Source organism: Benincasa hispida, chromosome 12 (genome assembly GCF_009727055.1).
Source record: "Benincasa hispida cultivar B227 chromosome 12, ASM972705v1, whole genome shotgun sequence".
In the NCBI taxonomy this organism is placed as follows: Eukaryota; Viridiplantae; Streptophyta; class Magnoliopsida; order Cucurbitales; family Cucurbitaceae; genus Benincasa; species Benincasa hispida.
The window spans coordinates 21,598,491-21,624,889 of NC_052360.1; the positions used below are offsets into that span (position 1 = coordinate 21,598,491).

A 26,399-nucleotide genomic window follows, 5' to 3' on the forward strand; every position below is an offset into this window, starting at 1 on the left:
TATTGTATTAGTTTAGTTAGCTTGCTTTCTGTACATTTTCATTGTAAGTGACCACTTGCCCTTTTGCATATGCAAGGGTGCCAGTTGGCTTTTTTGTTCAGAATGCACTATATGGGGATAAGACTAACCATCATTTCCTCATACCCGAAGTAGTACTCTATAAAGCCGTTGTTGTTGCTTATTGCTTTCTAGTCTACTACAAATCTTTCTTTCTTTATACACACTCTCAAATCTTCTTACGAAAACCTTTTCTCTAAACCCGTTTTCTAAAACCATTTTCCCTAAAACGGGATTGGAGGTTGCAAGAGGCACTCGGTGTGCCATCGGCAGTCCGTATTCGAGTTGGCTGGCTTGTTCGTGAGCGGGAACAAGTGCCGCACAATCGCTAAGAGAAGCTTCCGAAAGAGCGATTGTGACACACAGCACACAATTCTAAACTATTTCTACTTCGGTTTTCATTCTCTTCCCCCCCCCCCCCCCAAGTCCCCCTCCACAAATCCACATCTCAAGCGACATGCAGAACTTCATATGTTATTGTCATTTAGTATAGACATGATGGTTCAGTAAGCGGAGCAAGTATAGATGAAAAGCATGAGTTTTTTTACTGGACTTCTATAAGAATTTGAGATGGCTAAAGCACAAATTCTTTTGAGCTCATAGATCCTTTTACAAAGAACAGAAGGCTTTTAGTCTGGTTCTTCATACAGAAAATTCTCGATCAGGTTCTTCACTCTCTCTAACCAACAATGCTCTTATCAATAAGAATAATGATCACATGTAATAGAGGGATGCGCACACCGATGCTTCGAAAATTTGTTCTAACAAACGAAGACAAGATTCACAAGAGATTGTCTATTACTACTGTCATAAGCAAAGCCATATGAAATGTAATTGCAAGAAACTCTTGAATAAGGGCCAAAGACCTCTATATGCACAAATTGCTTCAAACATGGCACATCTGAGAAGTTGATACCATTTCTGCCAAAGATTTTGCTAAGTTTCAACGGTTCTAGAATTCATTGCAAGCATCATCATCATCTTCTACCCCTATTACACACTTGGTTGAGTGAGGTGTCATATAATATGTCTCATTGACTTCTTTTTCCCTCTACCAAATGAGTCATAAACTTTGGTGCTACTAACTATATGCAACTTATGAGTTTATACTTGAGTTCATTGATTTTTCAAATGACATTAAAACTCTTATCAAATAAACATGACATCAGAGTAAGAAAACTCCTTTTCAGTCATTTTATGGCTGGCCTCTACCCCCCTTAATAAGGTAAAGCCCAACACCTTCTACCATTGCAATCATGGACACCATTGCAAGAACATAAGAAGGCTTTGGATGATTTGAAGTTCCATTTTTTTGGGTATACCAAGCTATGAATGACGAGCCAAGCTGACTCACATCATCGTGATAAGAAGAATGGAAAATAAGCTCACTTTTACAGTGATCCTTGTCTAGTAACGATGAAGATTGGTAAGGTTGCATATCAACTTGACCTCCCCCCGTCCAGCACAATCCATCTTGTTTTCATTTTCCTCAATGGAAGTTGACAAGGAATCAAATAACATACCATGTCCTCTATTACCAAAGCATTGGGAAACTTTGACGGTAAAAATTGATCCCTTAGCCATTTTGGGTGTGAGAGATACATTATATGAGGATTTAGATGCATTCAGCCAATGGGAAAGACAAACAATAGAAGAAGCTACAAAAGAACCTTTAGATATCATCAACCATGGGATTCCTTTCTTCACCTTGTGGACCAAGTGAATGTTCGTGGCAGGGGTATCGATAGAAGTGATAGAATTGATAGGCCCTGATAAGTAAATATGCACTAGAAAGGGGGAAGCACAAAGGCAGGAGTGCACATCCTGAGAATTAGTTATTTGTTTGGCACCAAAGGTAATATCTTCTATGGAGGGGTAGTGTGTCTGTTTCCTAGAGAGTTTGGGAAAAATATGTATTGCCTTTTAGGAGAGCTACAGACCTTTATAAGAGTTTACAGTTTTATGTTTCCTATCCCAATTTTGAATATCCTGGATCAGTGGGGTGGCTCCTCGAATGGAAATCTCCTTCCCCTTCTAAATTGGTGGATAGATTTTCATTGACCGTGAAGGTGGCAGCTTGGAAATTGGTAATTTGAAAAAACAAAATGAATCTCTTATCGCAAAGTGGGTTTAGTGGTACTTGAAAGTTGAAAGAATCTGATCATAAATTGATAACCGATACATATGGGCTAAAGGAGTGGTAAAATTGTGAGGAAAAAGAAAAAGGAGAACATGCATGCAATCCTTGGTGGAATATCTCCAAGATTATACAATTAGTTATTTCTCATTTCCCGATCGAATTCAGAAGGTGACAAGGGGATTGATTTTCTAAGCATGTGGTTGGATTCTCGATGACTTGCTTTTAAACTTCCGAACCAATATGCAATTCCCTAATTTTCAAAAAGAAAACTAATATTTACTAGAGAAAGAGAGAAAATGATGAAACCTAAATGCTAAAAGGAGAGAAATCTCCAAGAATCAAATCAAGAGTCTTTTTATTAATGAGAATGTGACCATACAAGGAGGCTCTCTCTATTTATAGAAAATTACAAGAGTCCCAAAAGGATAACTAAAAGAGATTAAAAACTAAATTGGTAATTAAAATGTAAGTAATCAAGGATTAACCAAGATTAACTTGATTTTACCAAAATATCTTTATCCTATTACATCATATTCTATCCCTCCCAAAAGAAACTCATCCTCGAGTTTCAAAACGGACATGAAGATAAAAAATAAAAAAGTAAGCCACTCAAAAGGAAGCACCTTTGAATAACCGATATCAATATTCTTTTCATTGTTGTTAACCTTATCGCTAGTTTATAAGGTTTCATCAGTTTTGTTGGATATGATGAGGGCACTATGGGGGTGTCAACCTAGAGATGCCCGGATGCGCCTGCTGATCCTTTGGTTTCAATCTTGGTTATTTGTATACACCTTTATTTTCAAGTACACATCTCTTGTACTATACCTTAATGATTAATAAAGGTTGTTTCCTTTTCAAAAAAAAAAAAAGAGAATAACCAATATCAATAACATCCAAATTTCTTGAGCTCAATTAATAGGTGGAATATTAATATTTATATTTTCCCTGCAAATCCAATTAATAGATGATATATTTATGTTTTCCCTGCAAATCCAATTAATATTTATATTTTCCCTGTAAATCCTTTGTAAGATCTCCAACAATAATCTTTCGATGATATGATCATCAATTGGTGAAAATAAATCCTCTGACAATGTGAAACCCTTATCAAAAATTTGAAAATTGTTTATCTTTAGGCGTGGGCGGAAAATGGAAGATGCAAATTTTTTATGTAATTCTTTTGGTATGCTTTGGCGACACATGCGGGTCAGGTCAACTAGATAATGGGTCAAATTTTTTTAATTTTGTCGTGCAACGGATAGGTCACTCTCATCTTCTTCCTCACATGAGTCACCTTCGTCAACTTTCAATTCGACCTCTTGTATGTTGTCGTCTATTCCACTCGAAAACCCAATTTTTTTCAATTTCAAACATATCATCTTCCACGTTGTTTCGTGGTCGACTGCACTTAGGGGTCTCAAACCTTTTCAAAGTAGGACGCCCATGGGTATTGTTTTCTTCTGCTTCTGTCGTGTCTTTGTTTTCAATATCCCCATCATTCTCATTAATCGATTGTTCCTCCTCGTCCGGTTCATGTTGTGCAATCTCAGAGTTAATCTCATTGATTTTTTTAACCTTGTTGTCAACAATTTCTTCAATTTTCTTTTTCTGCAGTTGGTCTTCATCTTTGCAATAGATTTCTTTTCCATTTTTTTCTTACTCGGTTTCACAGTCCCATTGGATGGATACTTGATTTTCTTGCATTGATCATTTTTTAAGTTCTTGCAAAGATTCAGAAAGTTGCTCCACATTTTGAGTCATCACTCCCAACAAACGTTGGATTATCTTGGCTCCCTTCTTCATTTCCTCCCATACTTCGGGACTGATGTATAAATTAGGTGTTCTTGAATAAGTTCCTTCATCAAAATTGTTGTAGGACCGATTCTTGAATTTTCTCAAACATGTTTTGAACCTTCTTGGTCATTCTTCACAGCACGAATAGTAATTTCTACCCCAAAATGCATTAAACCTTCTATAAAATTCCATTCTTGGATGATTCTTCAAGCTTCTTCTTAATTTTCTTGAATTTAAAGGGTTCCCCCTAGTTAGGTGTGTGTTGTTTGGCAATGAGCACAACTCACGAAGCTCCCTCTTGCGATTGACATCACCAAGAGTTTCCCAGAATTCCACCAACGGCAGTCAGCTTGGCCCAGATCGAACACTCTCATACCAATTTGATGTAGCCTAAATGTTAAAAGGAGAGAAATCTCCCAAGAATCAAATCAAGAATCTTTTTATTAATGAGAATATGACCTAATACAAGGAGGCTCTCTCTATTTATAGAAAATACAAGAGTCACAAAAGGATAACTTAAAGAGATTAAAACTAAATTGGTAATTAAAATGTAATTAATCAAGGATTAACCAAGATTAACTAGATTTTACCAAAATATCCCTGTCCTATTACATCAAAAAATCCATCATTTTCTATCTTATTACACCCAATGAAGCAAATAGGAAGAAACCAAGGGAGATGGAGAATGGTTTGATTTCAAAAAGATAACCAAAGCACCCAAAACACATAAGGCATGAAAAAAAACCTCTTACCTGAAATCTGAACGTGAAAGCAGACTTCTTATGAGTGGAAAATCAAATACATTCTGCAGCAGATCCGTAAATGTTCTGTCAGTCCTCGAGAATAATCATATTCAGTTTTCAAAATTTTTATATTTTCTTCTTCCTTTTCATTTTTGTGATGTGTGCGCAGTTTTTATCACCTCCATCAGCTCCAAATAGTCAGAAACAGGATCTACAACTTCAACACTGAAGTTCCCATACTTGATTTCTCCAATGCGAGAGAGGTCAACATCAGGAATATCGGCAGATTTTATTTCAGAGATCTGCAAAATACTTGCACAATTAGTCTTGTAACATAGCGAAGGGGGTCATGAATTGAAGACATTACTGATGCTAAAGCAGAGATACATGAAATCAAAGAGGGCCATAGGCTAGCATGCAATGATCTTTTCTTTCTTTTTTGGGGAAAGGGTATGAAACTTGAATGAAAAGAGACTGATGCTCAAAATATAGGAGGAAATTAGGAAAAAAGGAAGCAAAGAAAGAGAGAACACCAAGGGGGCAATCCCTTAACTTTCATGTTGAAGTAACGATTCAAACACTTAACTTTCATGTATAAGCTAGGCTAAGTTTAGAATTGTGGTAGCTTTTAAAATAATTGTTGTTGACAATGCTTTCAGAAAAATCAGTTGTCATATGAAGTAGAGTAGTGTTTGGTAAATTCCAATTCTAAACCTAAAAAAAAGCAGGTCATAGTGTTGTGTAAGTTGTTACGTAATTGTTGTGGTTTAGCTATAATGACCAAAATAGACATATTATTAAAATTTATACATTCATATTTAGTACATAAATTTTCATTACTTAATCGTTTAGAATTTTTCTAGTTTCAACTACATATAATGTTTTCTAATTACTTTAATTTATATGGGAGAAAAGGCTCAGAGAGTGAAATAATCGAAGTAGAAAAAAAATAAAAGAGTTTAACCCCATTTTCACATTAAGATCTTTCTTAATGAAGATTTCTTTTCAATTTTATTTTCGATTCATATACTATTTGAAAACTTGTATCCTTATTTTTCTCTCTATTAACTCCTCAAAAGTGATGTTTTCTTTATTTCATAGATTTACTTTGAATTTCTATGGTAAAGAACAGTGGTAAAGAAGATAACGAGGTCTAAACAAAGAAAAAATAGATAAATTGAGGATTATGAGGTCCAACACAGGAAAAAATTTTAAAAAAATAAAATTAAACAACAGAAAAATAAAATAAAATCACAGGAGGAAGCTTGATGTTTGTGCTTGAACATGTAGTTTAGCAATTCCATAATTGTACAGAAGATACCTGACTGCAGGAGGGTTTGCATGAAAAAGGAAAATAACGGAAAGAAGTTGTTTTTTATTATTCGGGAAGCTAAAATCAAAAGCTACAGTTCAGGAGATTTGAAAATCAAAGAAATTGATCTAGTATAAATTTTAAAAAAAAATTACATTACCAAACACCTTTGAGATTTTTTTCAAATTTACTTTTTCCTACTCTCACTGCAATCCTAAATGAGGCCTTAGTCCCTTGGAGTTTAAAATTTGTATTGATACAATCACTACTGTGAAAATTCTTGTCAAGGTAGAGTAATAATTTTTAATATGTATTTTTTAAATGAAAAGAGATATTAGGTCTCCAAGCAAATGTAAAATTTTGTCTACTTTAAAGCCACATTTGGTCTTCAAGCAATTAATCAGTTTGCATACAGAAATGCCTCCACCAACATCTGACAAAAACCCAACCTTAGTAATAAGAAAAGGCTTACAAATCCCAACCACAACACCTCCAGACTCTAGCGGAAAAGGACAACCATGACCTCGGCTATGCTCCACAAAACACACCACTTTGGTCCTAAGTCATCATAGAAGGCTTTTTGCAAGATGTGGAAGGCATTACTCTTTCCCAAAGAAACAACCGAGAAAATAAGTAAATTTTCTATGGAAATTTTAGTTTCCACCAGGAAGTGAAGAATGTACGAGATGGGCAGAAGGCCAAAGAGTAGCAAAACAAATAAGTAGGGACTTACAAGAGGACCCAGATGGCTCAAGGGGAACTTTAATATAAACAAGAAAAGAATCTAAAATGTATAAAACATTGAATGCAATATAACAGGAAAAGTGACCAATTAGAAAGTAAACAAGAAACTGAACGAAAAAATAATTAAATGAACCAATCACAAAGATACTTACGGAAAGAGTGTTTCCATATATTTTGTCTGTAATTGATTCAGGTGCAGGCTGCCCACTGCTATAATTAAACTGAAAAGTCAATGCATTCAAGTCAGATAAACATAGATACATCATTGTTGTAGTTGTCATGGATAATAAGGTAAGGTCATAATTTTCAACTTACATTTTGCAACAAATTTTGCTTCATCGAAAGGTTGCATTTTTACCAACAATTTTATTTAATTGAATATAAAGGAAAGTGCAAAATAAATTTAAAAAAAAAAAAAATCACCTTAATACCCCAGTCATATTCAGGCCCACCTGGATTGTGACTTGCACTCATTATAAATCCTCCATTGGCCTGCGTAGAACAAGAAAAATTATGCAGACAGCAAAGGAAGTAATCAAATGTCACTCCAAAATGTTTGATCATATAATAAACCCATAGAGCAAACTTGCCTTCCTCTTTCGTATAACAGCAGAGACAGCTGGTGTGGACAAAATACCTTCCCTGTATCATATAAATTTTGTTATATTTTACACAATTCTCCTTAAAATTGTTTTTCAGCAAAGATTAACATTTGTAATCCCCAAATAAGATTGACATTACTCATTACCATCACAATGCATCCATCAGGCTACCACTATTAGTCAAAAATAATAGTTTTCTGAATTTCAGATTTATCAATAATAATCCTAGAGAATCACAGGCTATAAAAGAAATCAAACACTGGCTCTTATTCTTACATTGGCTATTTCTTGCCATATATTTTATTTCCCTGAACAAATTATAGTCTCAATGATTTCAAAACAAATTGGAGAAGCATTCTTGTGACTCTTCTTTGATAGGACCACTTACATAGAGCTTCCAAAACGTATTTTTGGGAAGATATGTGGGTGGGGATAGACCCCTTCACATTATTTTAATTGTGTATTCTACTTTTCCTCTATGAAATCGTTGTGTGTCTGATGTTTTGGTTCCTTTCAAGAGCTCTCCTTTTTTCTTTTTTTTTTTTTTGGTTTTTATCATCCTTTGTCCAATAGGGAAACGACGGATGTCATTGCTCTCCTTTCCTTTATTGGGGAGTTTGAGATTAATCCTTGCAAAAGGATGTTCGTCATTAGAGCCATTGCCAACTTAGGGAGTTTTTCTTTGCATTATTCTCCTTGTTTATTCCATTTCTCCTCTATGAAAAATTGATGTGTCTGATGTTTTAGTTTCTTTCGAGAGCTCTCCTTTTTTTTTTTTTGGTCTTTGTCATCTTTTGTCCAATAGGAAAATGACGGATGTCATGGTTCTCCTTTCCTTGATTGGGGAGTTTGGGTTCGATCCTTGGGAAAAGGATGCATCATTGGAGCCCTCACCCTTTGGAGAGTTTTTTGGAAGTTATGTTTTCATTTTTGTTAAATCTTTCTCGTTTTAGAGAATTTGTTTCTTCTACTATACGGAAGGTCAAAATTACAAAGAAGGTGAAGTATTTTGTCTTGTCGGTTATACATGGAAGAGTGAATACTCTTGATCAACTTTCAAGAAGGTTACCCTCTGAGATTGGGTTGTTTTGTTTTGTTCCTTTCTTTGTCAGATAGTAGAGAAAGACCTAGATCATATTCTCTAGAGTTGACGGTCTATTTGAGGCTACTTATTTGAAATGTTTGGCTTTCATTTAGCCCATTGCAAAGACCTAAGTGAGATGTTTAAGGAGTTCCTTCTCCATTTTCCATTTAGAGAGAATGGGGAGTTTTGTGTCAAACTAGGGTGTCTACTTTATTAAAGGGTTTTTGGGGTGAGAAAAATAATAGAGTTCTTATAGGTGTGGAGAGGGATCCGAGCAAAGTTTGGTCCCTCCCTAGATACCACAATTCTCTCAAGGCTTCGATCATTAAGTCTTATAGCAATTATTCGTTAGGTATTGTTTTGCTTGACTGAAGCCCTTTCCTTTAGTGGTGTTCCCTTTTATGGGTTGTTCTTTTTAAATGCTTGTGTATTCTTTCACTTTTCTTTTTTCCAATTAACTGTTAGTTTTCCATTAAAAAAATTAAAAAAAAAAAAAAATAGAGCTTCCTTTTTAGTATTTCCTAAAAATAGAAAAACTTATTGAGAGAGAGACACCAGTGAGTAGGAGTTGAGAAGTCTTCCAGAGAGACGATTCGAGAAGAGGTGGTGGAGGCTTCTGAGGCAAATGAAGTTGTAGGGGCCAAACACTTGGCAGTTTATTCCATTCAGTACTGTTATAGTAAATATCTATACATATGTTATTATGTACATTTGTCCTTTTTTGTAATTGGACATTCCAAGCTAGAGTTACCTTGTACACCTATAGATATGTGTAATTCTAATCTAAATAATGTAGAGTATTTTCCCAAAACTGAGTACAAAAAATGAACAACGACCTTAGTTGTGTTGGAATATAGAGCCATAACTCAACACTCGTACATGTGACTGTTGAATCAAAATATAGAGTTAGGGAAAAATCCATGTGAAACAGTGTGGAAACATCAACTTTTATCTAAGTTAGCCTTCAGTTTTACCGTATCAGCTAAATTATAGTGTGATAATCAAGTTGTACTTCACATTGCATCCAACCCAGTGTTTCATGATCAGACTAAATATATTGAAGTGGATTGTCATTTTATTTGTGAGAAAATAAGGGGGGTTTGTGTCCATAGGATATGTGAAGCCTGGAGAACAATTGGGAGACATCATCACCAAACCAAAGCTGTGAACGGAGTAAAGAATAAACTACGTTGATGAGTTACATGGTCAATATTGTCAACAAAGCTCAACTTGAGGTCTAATTACCATCAGATACGAATGAATGAAAAAGATATATTATATATTCGATGTTCAAGACACACTAGGTTCACTACAAATTCAAGGTGATGCCATTTGGTTTAACCACACCCCCACCACCTTCCAGTCATTGATGAACTAGATCTTCAAATATTTTCTCAGACCATTTATCTTAGTTTTCTTCGGCGACATTGTGGTATTTAGTCCTAACCTAGATAAGCATTTTGGTATGGATTCAAGGTGATGACTTTGCTTACTACTGATTGGAGGAATTTTTGTAATCCATAACCTTCACAAGCTATTCACTCACAGTCTTTTAAAACATTTCTGCAAATATACATTACGAAATAAATTACTAGATAGCTCCGTGGGGTTTGGTTAAGGAGGATATCTTCCTTTAGTTCTTGATTATCTTTTCATGATTAATGAAATCTTTTCTTATTTAAAAAGTAAAATACGAAATAAGCATCCATGATTCTAGCCAAGATTCAAGAATCAAAAAGCATACACATTCAAGTTAACTGTGAACTATATCATCAAATGATACTCGGTAGTTGGTACATCATACATGCATGACCAAAAGAGAAGACGTAGATTAACTTTTCAATAAATAACTTTAAAGTATGAGGGAAAGGCCAGAGTATTTGAAAATTAGTCCAGGGTAAACCAACTTACTGTCCGACCAATATTTTCCCAACACCATTTCCAGCAGCAATTTTGATGATAATCTGCAAAACATCTGCAAAAATTCGTTGAAGAGTTCTAAGGAAACTAGACTACTGAATTAAGCAAAAATAAAAGCTCTAGAAGAGACCTGTGCGGCTTCTTTATTAAAATAGCGACCATCGCCTCCTAAAACCAACAGCCCATTTTTGTAATCCTCTGGTGGCAAGGAATTGAACAATGCCTGCAGATACAAAATGCTCATGTAACACAAGCTTCAAACTCATGCTGAGATCACATAGATTATTAACATTGCCCATAGAATGCAAACAACCAAACCTGGATCCAATTGGCAAGGTAATTCTCCTGCTGAAATACTTTCACCTAGAAAGCCATGTCGATTAACAAAAAGTGAGTTGCAAAGGCATCGGTGCCACCAAAATCCCAAGAAAAATGATAAAGAACGGGGATAAATTTAATAAGCACTTCAAGACTTAATTTTAAAACAAGAACAGCAATGGCTCGTTTAAAGCAGTTTTCCCAATGTTGAACAACCACACCAGATGCCAGAAGTTCATCCACATTATCAATCCATTAGCGAACTAGCTTCATATTAGAAACTTCCTATGCTCATACATAAATACATTATATAGAATGCCATTATCCCCTAATCACTAATTACTCGAAATTCAAATATGAATATCCCAAAAAATATCAGAACAATATAAAATGAAAAGCACCTTCTTCCGGAGACCACTGGTTCCAGTTTTCTGGCCTTCAATCAGCTTGGTCGGAATCAAATCAATCTGAAATTCCAATATACACATAATGTATCAAATCAATCTAAAAATCCAATATACACATAATGTATCAAATCAATCTGAAAATCCAATATACACATAATGTATCAAATCAATCTGAAAATCCAATATACACATAATGTAATCAACATAAACAACAATGCGAAACACAAACACAGTACACAATCGATGAAAAAAAAGAAATTCTGCTCATCCAGCAACCTAAAAATGAGAATGATAACAATCCAAATCACAGAATTCGGTAATGAAAACAAAAACAAAGAATAAGCGCAGAATCAGAAAGAGAAGGAATAAGAGGGCAGCGGCATAGTTACCTTGAGACCTTGAGACTCTGCAACAAGTGAAGGAGAGGAAGAGGAGGAAGAAGACGAAGCGGCCTTGACGGCGAGAGAGTGAGAGGGAATTGTAGGGGAGGAGAGGAGAAGCGGAGGGGAAATGAAAGGCGTAGAAGAAGGAATTGGTGGAAACGAAGCTCCACCGGAAGAAAGTGGGAACGATGATCGCGGTCTGAGCGGGGAAGAGAGGAGGAGATTGTGGAGACGAAGAGAGGGAGAAGCCATTGAAGAGGATAATGGCTGAGAATGAGAGAGAGATTTGGAAGAAGAAGAAGAAGAAGAAGAAGAAGAACCGTTGAGAGAAGAGAAATGGTGAATCCGAGAAATGGAAAGGGAAATAAGTGGGGCCTTGGAGGAGTTGGGACTTGAACAGATCCGTGTTCTGCCACACATGCACTTTCTCTTTTTGGATACGCTTACCGATACTGTTGCCGGCTGAAACTTTCTACTCTTTTGCACCATTTAACCAAATATACCCTTCCTTAACTTATTTCAATTTACTCCTTCAAACTTTAAAATATTACAATTTTATCTTTAAAATTTAAATTTTGTCTTCATTTCATTCCTATATTTCAATATTTATATTTTTAACATCGATTTAATTTTTTATTAAATACTTAATTTCAAGTTTATTAATTAATTTAAAATAATTATAAGATGAAAATTTAAATTTAATTTTAAAATTGATGAAAAATAATGAAACTTAAGTAATTAAATTTCTTAAGATACATTAACAATAAAGATGGAAAGTGAGTGTTTAGTAAAAAACAAAATCATTGTTCAAAATATAAATCTTGAAATCTATGGATCAAATTGAAACGAGACTTTATGGGTAAAACTGTAATATTTTGAAACTTAAAGACTAAATTGAAACCTCAAAATTTAATAACTAAATGTGTAATATTTTGAAACCTAAAGACCAAATAAAAATTAGATCCAAAACCTAGGGATCAAAAAATTATTTTTTTTCCTATATATAAATAACTTAGCTAAAATGCCAACGAGAGTTTAGCTCGACTCACACCTATATGTGTTGAGGATCCATAAATCTGTGGTTTAAATCCCTCAACCCCCAATTTGTACTAAAAATAACTCGACTAAAACAGTGGTAAGAGTATCAGCAAATATCACACAATATAAATAAAATTGTAAATATAGTAAAAAATTAAATATAGCTCTTAATGTCTAACCATGATAGACTAAATAGATTAGATTGTGGAGTATATCAATAATAGATTTTGTTACACACTTAATTATCTACCCTAAAAGTGTTACTCTTGTAATTATCGTAAAATTAAAATATCATCCTTTACTTTGGATTATTTTTTTATATAAAAAGATTTTGTTTTATTTTAATTGGCATACTTTCAGATAAACTTTAAATTATTAAAATTAGTTAAATAATAATAATAACAATTTGTAAATAAGGAATGAGACTATGTGTTGGGAACAAAATAAAATATTTGAAAGTACGATAATTAAAATGAAACAAAATCTAAAGTATAAGGACCAAAATATTAAAATCCTGTTAAGAATAAAAGATAATATCTCAAATTTGTAGTGAATAATTGATTAAATCCTCCCATTTTTTTAACTTACATCCTACAATTATTTGAGGTAGTCATGTTACTTTCTTAGAATAAATATTCCTCGTAGTTGAGGACAAATTTTGAATAAAAATTATTGGTATTCAAAATGCAAAGTAAGTCATTAATCTTAATGATACTAATTTATATATAACTCGAACTTTTTTAGAAAGTTACATATCTCAACTCATTGATATAAATATTTTTGATCAAAATCTCAAAATTTATGATCTCTATTCTTATATGATGGAACTTTTAAAAAATCAAGTTAGATCACCTTTATATGTATATATAAATAGAGATTTTTAATTCCATTTTTCTTGTTAACCTACGCTACATCAATCTACTCCTTATAATTAAAAAAAAAACATATGAATCATTATAAAAACTAAGTAAATCCTATATTGTTAGAGGTTCAAATTTCTTATTTTACATTCAACTAAAAAAAAAATAATTGTTAGAAGAGGATTTTTATACGTCTATTTTACCCTTTACTTTTTAATTTATACTTATTTTATCCCCGATTCTTTTAACCTTCATTTTTTAATGGATTATAGTTAAGAGTAAAAATCACTGAATAACATTTTTCTTAATCATCTTGAAGACCGTAAAGGTCAAGTAGATTTTTTTTTAAGGTAAAAAAATTAAATTAATTCAATTAAAATAAAAAATGAATTGCAATTTTTCAAACCATCTTAAAAAGTGTAAAAGTTCTATAGATTTTCAAAAAGTGATTGTAACGATTTAATTAGTTAAAGTAATTAATTAACAAAAATAAACGAGAAAATACAGTTATATAATTATAATTTTAAAGTACGACTGTACGAGTACTTATTTTAAATATTTATAATAATTAAAAATGTTCATTTTTTTAAAGTGAAATATTGAATGCTCTGGGATGAAATTTTTTTTATACCACGAAGAAGTTCTCAGAGTCAACAATACATAAGTATCTCAATTAAACTCTATTATTTTAATTAATTTTTTTTAAATATTAAAATAAATACTAAAAGTAAGAGTAATTATTTTAAATGACAAAGAGTAATTATTTTAAATGACAAAACTATATAAAATATTTTTAAATATAGTAAAATGTCACTGTCAATCACCGATAAATAGTAATATTTTACTATATTTATAAATAAGTTAGTTTATTTTCTTATATTTGAAAATAATCCTAAAAAAATATATCATAACAAAAATATTTTAATTTTAATTATTATACTTAAAAAATATATGAAATAATTAAAAAAGTTAGATGACTTACGTAGAATGCACATAGTTTAAACTATTTGAATACTATTTTTGCCTAAGTAAACAGTTGAATTCTTAATTAGTTTCCAAAAACAAAAACACATGTTTTTGAAAACTATTTTTTATTTAGTTTTCAAATGTGGCAAACACTTCTATAATGTTGATAACAAAACATAAAAACTAAAAGATGAAAATAGTATCTATATGCTTTATTTTCAAAATCCAAAGATAAAAAACAAAACGGTTAACAAACGGAGTCAAATATTTGACTCCATCATATCATCTCCACTTGTTAAACTCTAAGAAAACCGCGTAGAGCAAGAAGTTTAAATCTCTAATCTCTTGAACTAGAGAGCCTACATCTTAAATTAATTGAATTATGTTCAAAATTGATAATATTTCATACTTTATCTTAAAGATCTATTAATTTCACAAATCATTAAAGTTCACAGATTACGTCACATGAATTATCTATATCATTATTGTGTGTTTAGATATATGTTTATGTCATGAGTCTAGTGAAAAGGGTAGGATTTATTTTTTCTTTTTCTGGATACTGATTAAAAACAATTAAATTTCAATGGTTTCAAAAGAAGGAATATGTTGGCTCAAAAAGAAGAAGAAAAAAAAGGAATATGGGTGTGATTGTGAATATTGTTTGATTAGGAAAAAGTTCCAGTCACAAACCGTTTTTTTTTTCCCCTTAAATTAAAGAATCTGGACATTAAATTTTAAAAAATAAGTCTGGAAATTCATAATTACCTTACCGTGATCAAGATTTTTCTTTATATATGATCGCATTTAATTATTGTATAAATTGTGGTTTTGTTTTACTCAAAGAGAAATTGTTGTTTTATTTGGTTATGGAAAGCCACATAAAGATCAAATAAAATTTTATTAAATGTGGAAAAAAATTTCAGCCATTTTTATAGAAAGTAGATTAATTTATAACCCTATCAAAATATTAAAAGTATATAAAACATCGTAGCTAAGTACCTTAAATAAAAATTTTTAAAAAAAGGCAGTTTTTCTTTTAGAGTTTAAAAAAAAAGTAGTTAATTACCTTAGTTCTTTAGAACAAAACTTACAAAACAAACCTACATTTAATTCATTTGATTAAAAAAACATGCATTTAATTCCCAAGGATTAGTTCCCCATTTAACCAATTTCAAATATTTATTACCTATAGGTATTTAAATCTATACATTAAATATTTATTCTCGTCCAATACAACTCACGTTGAAATGGCATGTAAAAGGTTGTATTCTCCATATATGATGAAAAAATTACAAAGTTTTAAATTTTAAAAATACACGTTGAAAAAATATATAATTACCATCAAATTGAAGTTTTTTTTCTTTTTCCTTTTTTTTTTTCAAAAAAAACCAAATTTTAGAATTGAAATCACTAGAGATGTGTTTGGTGGGTGCTAAGTTGTTAGCAATTGTATGTGTTTGAGGTAGGGTTGCACATCGGTCGATCAATATCGGTTTTGGGAGAAAACTGGCACCAAAAAGCGTTCCAGAAAATGTGAAATTCGCCCGTACATCGGTCGGTCGGTTTGGTTTTTTTTAAGAGGAGTTAAGGTGAATGAAAAGAAATATGAATTGATAATGTGTTGTTGTTGTGTTAATAAAATTAGTAACTTTTTAAATTTTAAATCAATCATTTTTTTATGAAAAAATTTAAATAAATCATGTAATGGTTTAAAATTAGACAACATAAAAAATAATAATAGATCAATATTAAAATAGCAGGCTTGAGCTTGGGTTGGTGGTAATGGACTTGCTTTTATACTTATTTTTTTAAAAAAATAAAATAAAAAATATATATATATATTATATACACACACATGTCAGTCAATCTGTCGGTTTTCAAATTTTTTTTTTTAAGAAAAATTGAAAACCAACCAATCAACCCCCTAGGCCCGGCCGACCGACCTTAACTGGGTCGGGTTTCGGTGCTTTTATGTACACCCCTAGTTTAAGGTGTAGAATTGAGTTAAGTTGGTTTATGAAATCTATGTTTGAAATACATAGTTGAATTTGTTTAGTTATAGATATTTGGTTAAATTTTTTAACCTTAAAAAGCATGCATTTTTATGGGTTTTTTTTGTTATCATTTTTGTTTTTGCTTTTTTATCCTTAACTTTTTGTTTCATTATTCAACTACATACATATTTTTTAAATTCTTAACACTCATTTGAAATATTATCTCAATAAATAAAAAAATATATTTTACAGATTTCTACATTTAATTATTACACTTAATGTTAATAAAATACTTATAAACAACCCTACAACAAAATTTATATTTGAATTGAATATGTATAAAAGAAAAGGAAAAAAGAAATAGAGTCATCATCAGTGATCTATTTTCACAAAATAAAAATGGTTAGGCTTAAAAGCCCAAAAGACATCAAACCTAAAGCCCACACAGTGTTATGGAAAGCTCTATAGATGGAACAATTTTTCCTCCGCTTTCAAAATATTATATGAAACTTTTGAAGATCGAATACTCTTTGATATTTTTAAGGGACATTTGGGATAAGGAGTTGAACTGTTCGGAGTGAGGTTGGGAGGTCTTGGTGCTTGAGGGTTATCCTACGAAGTAGAGACAGATTCAAGCATCTAGTTCGTTTGATGGTTGGCGATGGTCGGTCTTATTTTGTTTGGTGGGATCCTTGGCTATCGGGGGCATGATTTTGGATTCATACGGGTTTCGTGTGGTTTATGATGTAGGGAGTAGTTTGGAGGCGCGATTGTCAGAATTCATGGATGGTAAGGGAGTTGGAGGTGGGCCACAATGTCTTTGGAGCTGCTTGAGATTTGGGGTCTTATTCAGGCAGTGGAGCCTAGCCGTAGAGATGTTCACAGGGCAGAGTCAGACTGGGGATGCTATTTCCATCCCCGTCTCCGCTCCCATTTCATTCCCATCCCGTGAAATTTTCCACGGCGGGGATTCCCTGCAGGGAATTTTTCCCGTTACCTTTTTTTTTTTTTTTTTTTTGTAAAAAACCAATTAATTTAAATAATTAATGTGAACAAATTTTAATTAAATAATTAATTTTATCACTAAATTGTTTATTATGTTTAGTTTTATATGAAAATTTGAATTTAAAGATAAATTACTCAAATTTTGACCTAAAATCTAATTAATTTTTTAGTAGAAAGAAATAAATATAAATCAAATTATTCACATATATAATCTAAATTTAAACATTCAATTTAAACAATATTCATTATATTTCCCAATAAATAATCAAATTTGAATTTAAATGTATATTTTATATATAATAATAATAACATAACATTAGATAATTATACTAAATATATATGTAAAAGCTATCGGGGCGAGCGGGGCTGAGGGCGGGGATGGGGAATGCATTCCCTTCCCGTCCTCGTTTTAGTTCACGAGAAATTTTTCCCCCCACTTCCTCCCCCATTCCCCGCCCTGTTCGGGGTGGGGTCTCGTCCCCGTGGTGAAATTGGACATCTCTAAACCCAAGGTGAGGGGCGAGGATTATTGGGTTTGGGTGTCGGATGCTAGTGGTCGGTTTTCTATCGCTAGTGCGTGGGAGAATTTGTGTCCTCGTCATCTTAAGGTGTCTTAGGCTGGTATTTTGTGGGTGAGAGGTGGTATTCCGCGCCACTCCTTCTGTGCATGGTTAGCTGTGAGGGGCAAGTTTGGTACACGAGATTGGTTGAGGAGTTGGGGTGTGTTGTCAGAGGAGGGGGTTTCTTATGTGTGGGGGAAGTGTGGAGTCACGAGAGCATTTATTTTTTTAGTATGGGTTTGGGAGAGAGGTGTGGTATGAGGTGTTGCGTCAGTTGGGTTCGTCGCATCGAGTGGTAGGTTGGGATGTAGAGTTGAGTTAGTTGTGTCGAGTGGGGTCGGGTAAGGGGGTGCGTAGTAAGTTGTTTTGTGTTTTCTGATATGCTTTCATATACTACATCTGGCAGGAGCATAATCGACGGCTTCATGGAGGTCGATTAAGGTCGGTGTCATCTCTGGTTCACCGATCTCTATAGTTCGTACTCGTGCTACTTCTTGATGGGTTGACCTTTTTGGTCTTATCTAATATGGTTACAAATGTTTTTTCTTTTTGAACTTTACGTTGTTCTTTGTTTTGCTGTTATCCCTAGTTTGTGGGGTTTTGGATTCATTTCTCTGGCTTTCTCCCTGGTGATTTGCAAGTTTGTGTTTATATGTTGGTTTTGTTATGGTCTTATCTTGTTGACTTTGTTTTGGTTTTGTTGCACTGTCTTTGCTTGTGCTTTGTTGCTTTGATGCCTTGATCTCGAGCTATGGGATCCCCCTTGTTGTTGTATAATAATATCGCCTATTCTAAAAAATATATATATATTTTGTGTTTGGGGTATAGATTATTTTAGTTTGGTTATAATAGTATGTGTTTGAAGTGTAAACTTTTTTAGTTCGAGAAAGAAATAGTAAACACTGTAGCAAAAAAATAAATGATGAATGAAAAATAGTAAAAACGGTAGCAAATGAGAGTTTTGAAATAGTGTTAATTGTAGCTAATTGAAGAATACAAAATAGTATTTACTGTAGCAAGAGAAGATTATTATAGTCTTAGGATAGTCATTGCCTTAAACACATCTTTAAAGATTTAAGTCTTCTTGAAGACTAAAGACGCTTTGAAGATAAGAAAACTCAAAGGCTAATCACTTTCAACTTTGAAGATCAAGCCAAAAGAATTGACCAAAATAATGCAAAAACAAAATTTTTTTAGGGATATTTTCAAATATAGAAAAATGAAGCAAAATACTTATAAATATAGTAAGATATCACAACCTATCTGCGATTGACAAAGATAGATTGTGACATCTTGCCATTATTTGTAAATATTTTCAGCAGTTTTTCCCTGTCCATCCATCATTGTTTAAGTTATTTCTCACTTACCACACATTTTCCTTGGTTACCTTAGTTTTATTGGTCCATAGTCATAATAAATTTAAAAGTTGACCTAGTCATGTGGGATTTGATACGTGGAGTACCGAGATTACTACTCATCGATAGTGTATGCTTACAATTAGACCTCTGATAACGGCACATTAATGCGATGATGCCATACAACGCTTAAGATGCGGTGATTCTAAATAGGCATTTGGATTGTGATGAATGATGGATCATATGAGCTCATGTTACCATAAACTCAATGACTTGGAATGGGAATGGAATGTGGATGCTGTGTTATACTTATTCAGACACACTTGATTTATGCGATACTACTTCTAGACATGAGTTATTCGTGAGAATCTTATAGTATACTATGCATTGTCACAAGTTTCCTTGTGTTGAAACCAATTATAATTTCCCCGCAAGTTTCTCGGTGTGATTCGAGGTCGAACACAGGGATTGTTTTAGGTTAATTGTGTTATATTTGTGATATATGCGACTAGGGGTTTTTCAATTTATAAAAAGGTGTTGTTTGTATATGTGATAAAATAAATTGTGCAATAAAGTAAAGATAACCAATAAAAATGCGATAATAAAGTAAATTGCGGTAAAAGTAAAGTATGATAAAATAAACCTAAGCTAAGATGATACAAGATACAGGTTTCATGATACAAGATACCGAGGTTGAGACTGACTGTGAAGGATATACAAAGATCGTGTTAGGCAGTGGCAAGGCTTATGTGTGAAATAGAAAGAGAAAAGATAATTAATATAAACAACGTAAGTTTCTTAATTGCGTTAAAGATATAAGTATGACCACTTTCCTTTGGCGTACACCTCTCGGTGATCGACCTCATTTCCCACATCTCTGTGGTAAAAATAGGGATTAACGTAATGAACGCAAGGTTACTTCCATCTCTGGAAGTACTTCTTATTTTAGTTAACGCATTATTCTAACCTTCTCTCGACAGATCAGAATGACATCTTCATTTCTACTCTCATAGGTGAAGATGCCGTCTAGCATGCTTTAGCTAAACATCTTTATTTCTTTAGCACAGATTAAGTACTTGTTTAAGTCATATCAATCACCAAGGGATTAAGAAAATATCGTGGAGGAAACGATTAATGGAGGAACGGAAATAGACAGAAATGTGGAATGAGAATGATCATGACAATTAATTATAAAATCAAGTGTCCGATACATGGTTGTGAATGATTTAGACTAATAAGATGAAATACAATGGATAAATAAGAGTTAGAAACAGATACAGAAGAGTGCCAATGTTTTGACACTGATCTGGATGGAGAGATTGCTTGCCAGCGTAGATGGAGTGAATGGACGGATGAGCTTCCCTCTCAGGCTTGCTCAACCGGTAGAGGGGATCTAAGTACAGAGCTTCTCGACGGGGATTTGGAATGATTCGTCCTGAGACTCACCTCTCAGCTTCGTCTCTTTTCTTCCCGGATCTTCTTCGATCAGCACTCAGATTAGTATCTCTCTCAATAGCCTTGTATCAATTGTCCCCCGTATCAAGTATATTTTTCAGTGAATTCTTTAAGGGTATTTATAGGTTGAAGGCTTTGAATCTCTGACTTGTGTGGTCCCCACTTTATTGTTATGGAAAGTCTGAAAATGGTGGAATAAATATTCCTTATGTTATGCAATCAGTCCGTTGAATATGCAAAACAGTTAATTGTACACGTGTCACAATCCTCCGTGTTTGCCTTGCTCATTTGCACCTTTCGATTATATGCTCGCATGTGGTGTTGTTTTTATTATCGCATGCAGTTGAAGTTCAGCTCTGGATCGACTGTCGTATGCGCAGTCATTGCGTTGATCGTCCATTCATTCCTGAATGATGGGCCCAAAGCGACGTAGATGTGTTAAATCTTTTTCTCTTGAGCTATGAACACATACGGTGATTGGATTTCCTGCAAAACAGACTCGAAATATCCTTTTCTACCATCTCAATGGTGTTAGTGGGTGTATTGACGATAATTTAGAATTATTGTATTTCTTAGCTAATTTTCATACTATCGACGCATATTTTCTCTCTTTTGGCTGCAATATCTGAATGAGGCAGTATAAATAACTCGTATTTCTACAAGTTATCAACCTCCTCTATATATAATTTTAGAATGTGACATCTTGCTATTATTTGTAAATATTTTCAGCAGTTTGCCCCTGTCCATCCATCATTGTTTACTGCTTTAAAGTTACTTTCTCACTTATCACAACGTTTCCTTGGTTACCTTAGTTTTATTGGTCCATAGTCATAATCAATTTAAAAGTCGACCTAGTCTTGTGGGATTTGATACTTGGAGTACTCTGAGATTATTACTCATCGATAGTGTATGCTTGCAATTAGACCTCCTTTATCTATAATTTTGCCACTCATATATTTGGTTGACCATGAGCCTCGAACACTCCCTCAAAGTATATTAGCAATAGCTTAGATTAGGATTATGAGGTTGTGACCACTAAGTTTAGGGTTTGTGATCGATGACCACTCTGCTTGCGTTGATTTGAGATTGATCACTCTGTTTTTACTTTAGTTTATGATTTATTAATCATTTTATAAAGAGATTTGCAAAAAGTTGAGCTTTTTACGTTATTGGTTCTCTTAATTTGTATGTTTGCTTGATTACCAAAAATGGCAAACATCTCTTCAAAACAAATATTTCCCTCTGATTGTATCCGCTTTGGTCCATATTGGCTGAGCAAACACTTGACCTCTTTGATCCAAAATATTTGCATTAATGTTAAGTTCAAGTTGAATTCATATAAGTCATTAAACTTTTAGTGTTTTATCTAATCTAATGTTTTTTTTTAAAAAAAAAAATTCAAGCTTTATTATTAAACACATTTTAAATTCAATATTAAAATTGATAATTTATTCTCAACACATCATATATTTTATCAATATTTATTAGACACTTTTTACTCTTGAAAAGCCTATTAAACACAATTTTTTTTTGGAAGTTTATAACAAAATCATCTAGACTTTTCGGTCAAGAGTTGATTATCTTATACAAGTTGAGTACATTCAAGTTGACAATCAAACTTTAATTACAACATTAATTTTGTGTAAATAGTAACATTTCTATATATTCATGAAGTTAATATTAGTTTAAAAGGTGAATTGACTAAACTAATGAAAAATAATGAAAATATTATCAAAATATTACATACTACTAAAAAAAAAAAATTTTTTTTTTTTGAAAAATTTGCTATGTATTTATTTATTTATTGTTAATTTGAATATTTTTTATCCTTTTGTCAATATGGATTATTTTTTGAACTTTTATAAAAAAATAATTTAGTCCATAAATTTGAATATATTACATTTTAGCCTTTATATTTCATACTTTATAACAGTTTAGTTTATAAACTTTGGTATATAATAATTTCATTACTAGTCTATACCGTGAATTTGTAACAATTTAATAATTTTCACGAGAAATTCAAGAATAAAATTTTTTTATTGAATAAAAAAATGTACCAAAATTGAGCCTTCATAGTTTATAACCACAAAGATATAGAGTCCAAGCTGCAACTAAAATTTAGATACAAAATTGTCATCTATATTAAATTTTTTTTTTATAAATCTTTCATAAATTTAAACATAAGACATAAAAATTATTTCAAAAGTTTGGATTATTCTTTAATATCGATCGATGGCATTGTAATAATCAGAAGAAAAGAAACAAAAAAACAAAAGGAAGGAAGCAACATAGAAAGCCCGTGTAGCTACATGAAAAGAAAAGAAAAGAAAAGAAAAGAAAAATGAAGAAGAAAGTAAATGAAGAAGAATTCTGGGGGTTAAATTTTATCTGTGGGTGCCCAATGATTCTTCTACTTCTGTCAAGATTTCAGTCATCACCTTCCCCCTTCTTAACCATTTCCCTTAATCTTCTCCCATTTCTCCTTTTTCCAAATTTCACACCCACATCCCACCAAACCAAAATCTCTCTCTTTCTCTGTATTACTTCTTGGTGCAATTCTTGTTGCACTCTTCTTTTCATTCTCCTTCCATCAATCTCTCAATAAACAATCACAATGGCCATTTCTCTAACTCCTGGTACGTTTTTTCGATTTCATCCCTTTTCATTAGTTTTCTGGGTCTTTTGTTTCCCACTCTTCACTTCTACTTTAATACTTTAATACTTCATTTCTCGATTCACTCTTTTGGTTACAGCTCAAAACGGTGTCGTTTTCCCTATTCTTTGATCCCTCATTGCACTCTGTTTCTCGACTTGATTTGGGTCTGCATCATTTCTCATTTTCGTTTGGGATTCAATCTTTGAATCTTTGTTGTGGGTTCTTTTGTGAGCCGTTTTTTTGTTTTGTTCCTCCTCATTGGATTTCTCGACATTGTGTTCGTTCTACTTGTCTGATTCTTAGTGGGTTTTCTTTGATTTGTTTTTTTAAGGTTTGAAGATATAATAAGATTAGTTTGCTGTTGATTATTTCATGGTTATGATTTTTTAACAATCTTTTTCTTTTCCTCTTTGCTTTTTGTGTTGTTGCTTTTGATTCTCTCTGTTCTCAAATTCAATGTTTTGTGTCCTTGTCGGTGGTGGAGATTACAAATAGTTGTGGAAAGAAGAAGATAATGGGAGAATTTCTGATTCGTATTCTGGGAGATTGTTTTGAGTTTGATTTCATAATTGTTGGTTGGCATAAAAAGAAAAATTACTCTGACTATCTATGTTCTGTTTTATGACTTGTGAACCAAAAGATTTGAGGAAAATATGAGATGTTGAACAAATGATGAAGGAATATATGAAGTTGTTTTAAACATGAGATGATTTATGCTCCAAATTCTGAAATTTCTTTTTGACCGTTGATCTCAAGGAGATTGGATTGGGCTTTTACAGGTGATATTAAGGATCTTTCCTCAGGATTTGAAGGAAAATTGCAGGTTAATAATTCCCCTGTGGTTTGTTTTGGGGAAGTTTTGATAGATTTTGTGCCAACAGTTGGTGGAGTTTCCCTTGCTGAAGCTCCTGCTTTCAAGAAAGCCCCTGGTGGTGCTCCTGCTAATGTGGCTGTTGGCATTTCAAGGCTTGGTGGCTCCTCAGCTTTCATTGGCAAGGTTCATTTTCACTAACTTAAATCTTCCCATTTAATCAGACTGTTGAATCATTGAATGTTTTTTATTGTTAGAAGAGGGGTTGGCTCCATTTTTTATTTGTGTCAAGAAAACATCTTCTTTCCATCAGTATTGGGAAGAAGAAATGTCAACTTTTCCCCTTGTGTTATAGGTAGGTGATGATGAGTTTGGATATATGTTGGTAGACATTTTGAAACAAAACAATGTAGACTGTTCTGGAGTGCGGTTTGACCCAAATGCAAGGACAGCTCTGGCGTTCGTCACGCTTCGAGCAGATGGCGAACGGGAATTTCTTTTCTTCCGCCATCCAAGCGCTGATATGCTTCTCACTGAACGAGAACTTGAGGTTAAAGTTATTGAGCAGGCAAGTCTCATTTTCTTATCAAGAGATCAAACATGTTCTATGCTTCTTTGCTGATACTTTTTGCCATTTGGAATTCGCTTCGGTTCAGGCAAAGATCTTTCATTATGGATCAATTAGTTTGATTGATGAACCAAGCAAATCAGCACATCTAGCTGCACTGAAACTTGCAAAAAACTCTGGCTGCCTCCTCTCTTATGATCCCAACTTGAGGTTGCCATTGTGGCCTTCACCGGAAGCTGCTCGGGATGGCATAATGAGCATCTGGGATCAAGCTGACATTGTTAAGGTATAGTGTCTGATCACGAAGCATTTTGGTGCCTTCACAGTTAGAAGTGTGAAAATTGTGTAGCGTTCTTTTCATTTTCTCTTTTAAATCTATGCAGATAAGTGAGGATGAAATTACTTTCTTGACTGGTGGAGATGATCCCTATGATGATAATGTGGTGTTGAAAAAGCTTTTTCGTCCGAATTTCAAGCTTTTAATTGTGACCGAAGGGTCGCAAGGCTGTAGATATTACACTCGAGTAAGCATCGTGTTGTCGATACTCATTGTTAAATCATCAATAAACTGATAGCACGTGGTCTTTACTATATTTCCAACACTTTTCTTTTCTTGTGGGATCATAAGTACAAGAAAGTGAAAGGGAACTAATATTGTACAAGCTTGAACTCAGAACCTTCTACGAAGACTCTATTTCTTTGAGTAACATCATATGACAATGTCCTATACAGAAATTCCGAGGCAGGGTTGCTGGTATCAAAGCTAAACCTGTTGACACGACCGGAGCTGGCGATGCATTTGTAAGTGGGATATTGTTCAGGATAGCTTCGGACTTGAGCATTTTTCAGGTTCCATATGTTCCTTCCTAATGCAACAACATGATCTCTGTTACTCCTGTATATATACTGTTTCTTAATTTACATGGAAGAATTTCCTTTTGGCAGGACGAGCAACGGCTACAAGATGCACTACGCTTTGCAAATGCCTGCGGTGCCATCACCGTGATGGAGAGAGGAGCCATTCCTGCTCTACCGACGAAAGAAGCCGTCCAAAAAATGTTGTCCAATGTCACCACTGTATGATAAAAAAAAAAAATCTTTTTAGCTGCCTTTGTTGCAATTAGGATTTAGGCTAATGTAATATGAGTTTCCTTTCTGGCTGGTTGAGAGAGCTTTGAGCTCAATTTTATATAGTGTTATGCCCACAGCAACCTTGTCTTCTAATAAATGCTATATCTTTCCTGTTTCTCTAACAGTGATCTTAAGAGAGCATAGGTTCACTGTTTGGGTTGTAAGTGTTATAAATGTATATTGTTGGACACAAATTGTAGTTATTAGAACAATCTCTCAATTCACTATTGATTCATTTCAGTTTTACTGCAACAAAATCTCTCCATATATTTCAGTTTTAAATACCACTTTTTTGGCTAAATTATAAATTTGGTTCTTATACTTTGGTGAAAGTTATAATTTAGTCCCTATGGTTTGATAAAATCTCATAAATAGTTCCTATGTTTTGATAAAATTCTCATCAATGGTCCATAATTTTATCAAACCATAAGCGGTGAAATTCTAATTTTAAACTATATGGACTAAATTCTAACTTTGTCCAAATTATGGGGAC

The 26,399-nt window shown here is 33.1% G+C and overlaps 2 protein-coding genes across 2 annotated transcripts in view; one reads left to right on the forward strand and one right to left on the reverse strand.

The window, feature by feature from the left end:
* LOC120092992 (phosphoglucomutase, chloroplastic) overlaps nt 1-11,964 on the reverse strand; it is a 32,424-nt gene extending 20,460 nt beyond the window's left edge. The window contains exons 1-10 of the mRNA XM_039051278.1: nt 11,514-11,964; nt 11,119-11,184; nt 10,718-10,762; nt 10,530-10,622; nt 10,391-10,443; nt 7,384-7,435; nt 7,217-7,285; nt 6,946-7,014; nt 4,917-5,039; nt 4,747-4,799 (exon numbers count right to left, since the gene is read on the reverse strand). Of these exons, the coding sequence (XP_038907206.1) occupies nt 4,747-4,799; nt 4,917-5,039; nt 6,946-7,014; nt 7,217-7,285; nt 7,384-7,435; nt 10,391-10,443; nt 10,530-10,622; nt 10,718-10,762; nt 11,119-11,184; nt 11,514-11,927 (1,037 nt within the window). The 5' untranslated portion in view covers nt 11,928-11,964. The remainder of the gene's footprint in view (nt 1-4,746; nt 4,800-4,916; nt 5,040-6,945; nt 7,015-7,216; nt 7,286-7,383; nt 7,436-10,390; nt 10,444-10,529; nt 10,623-10,717; nt 10,763-11,118; nt 11,185-11,513) is intronic.
* Nucleotides 11,965-23,092: 11,128 nt separating this feature from the next.
* Nucleotides 23,093-26,141, forward strand: LOC120092718 (probable fructokinase-7). The gene is made up of 7 exons (XM_039050873.1): nt 23,093-23,376; nt 24,176-24,393; nt 24,563-24,775; nt 24,864-25,061; nt 25,159-25,299; nt 25,508-25,624; nt 25,721-26,141. The coding sequence occupies exons 1-7, from the start codon at nt 23,355-23,357 to the stop codon at nt 25,856-25,858; spliced, it is 1,047 nt and encodes a 348-aa protein (XP_038906801.1). The 5' UTR covers nt 23,093-23,354; the 3' UTR covers nt 25,859-26,141.
* The last annotated feature ends 258 nt before the right edge of the window (nt 26,142-26,399 follow it).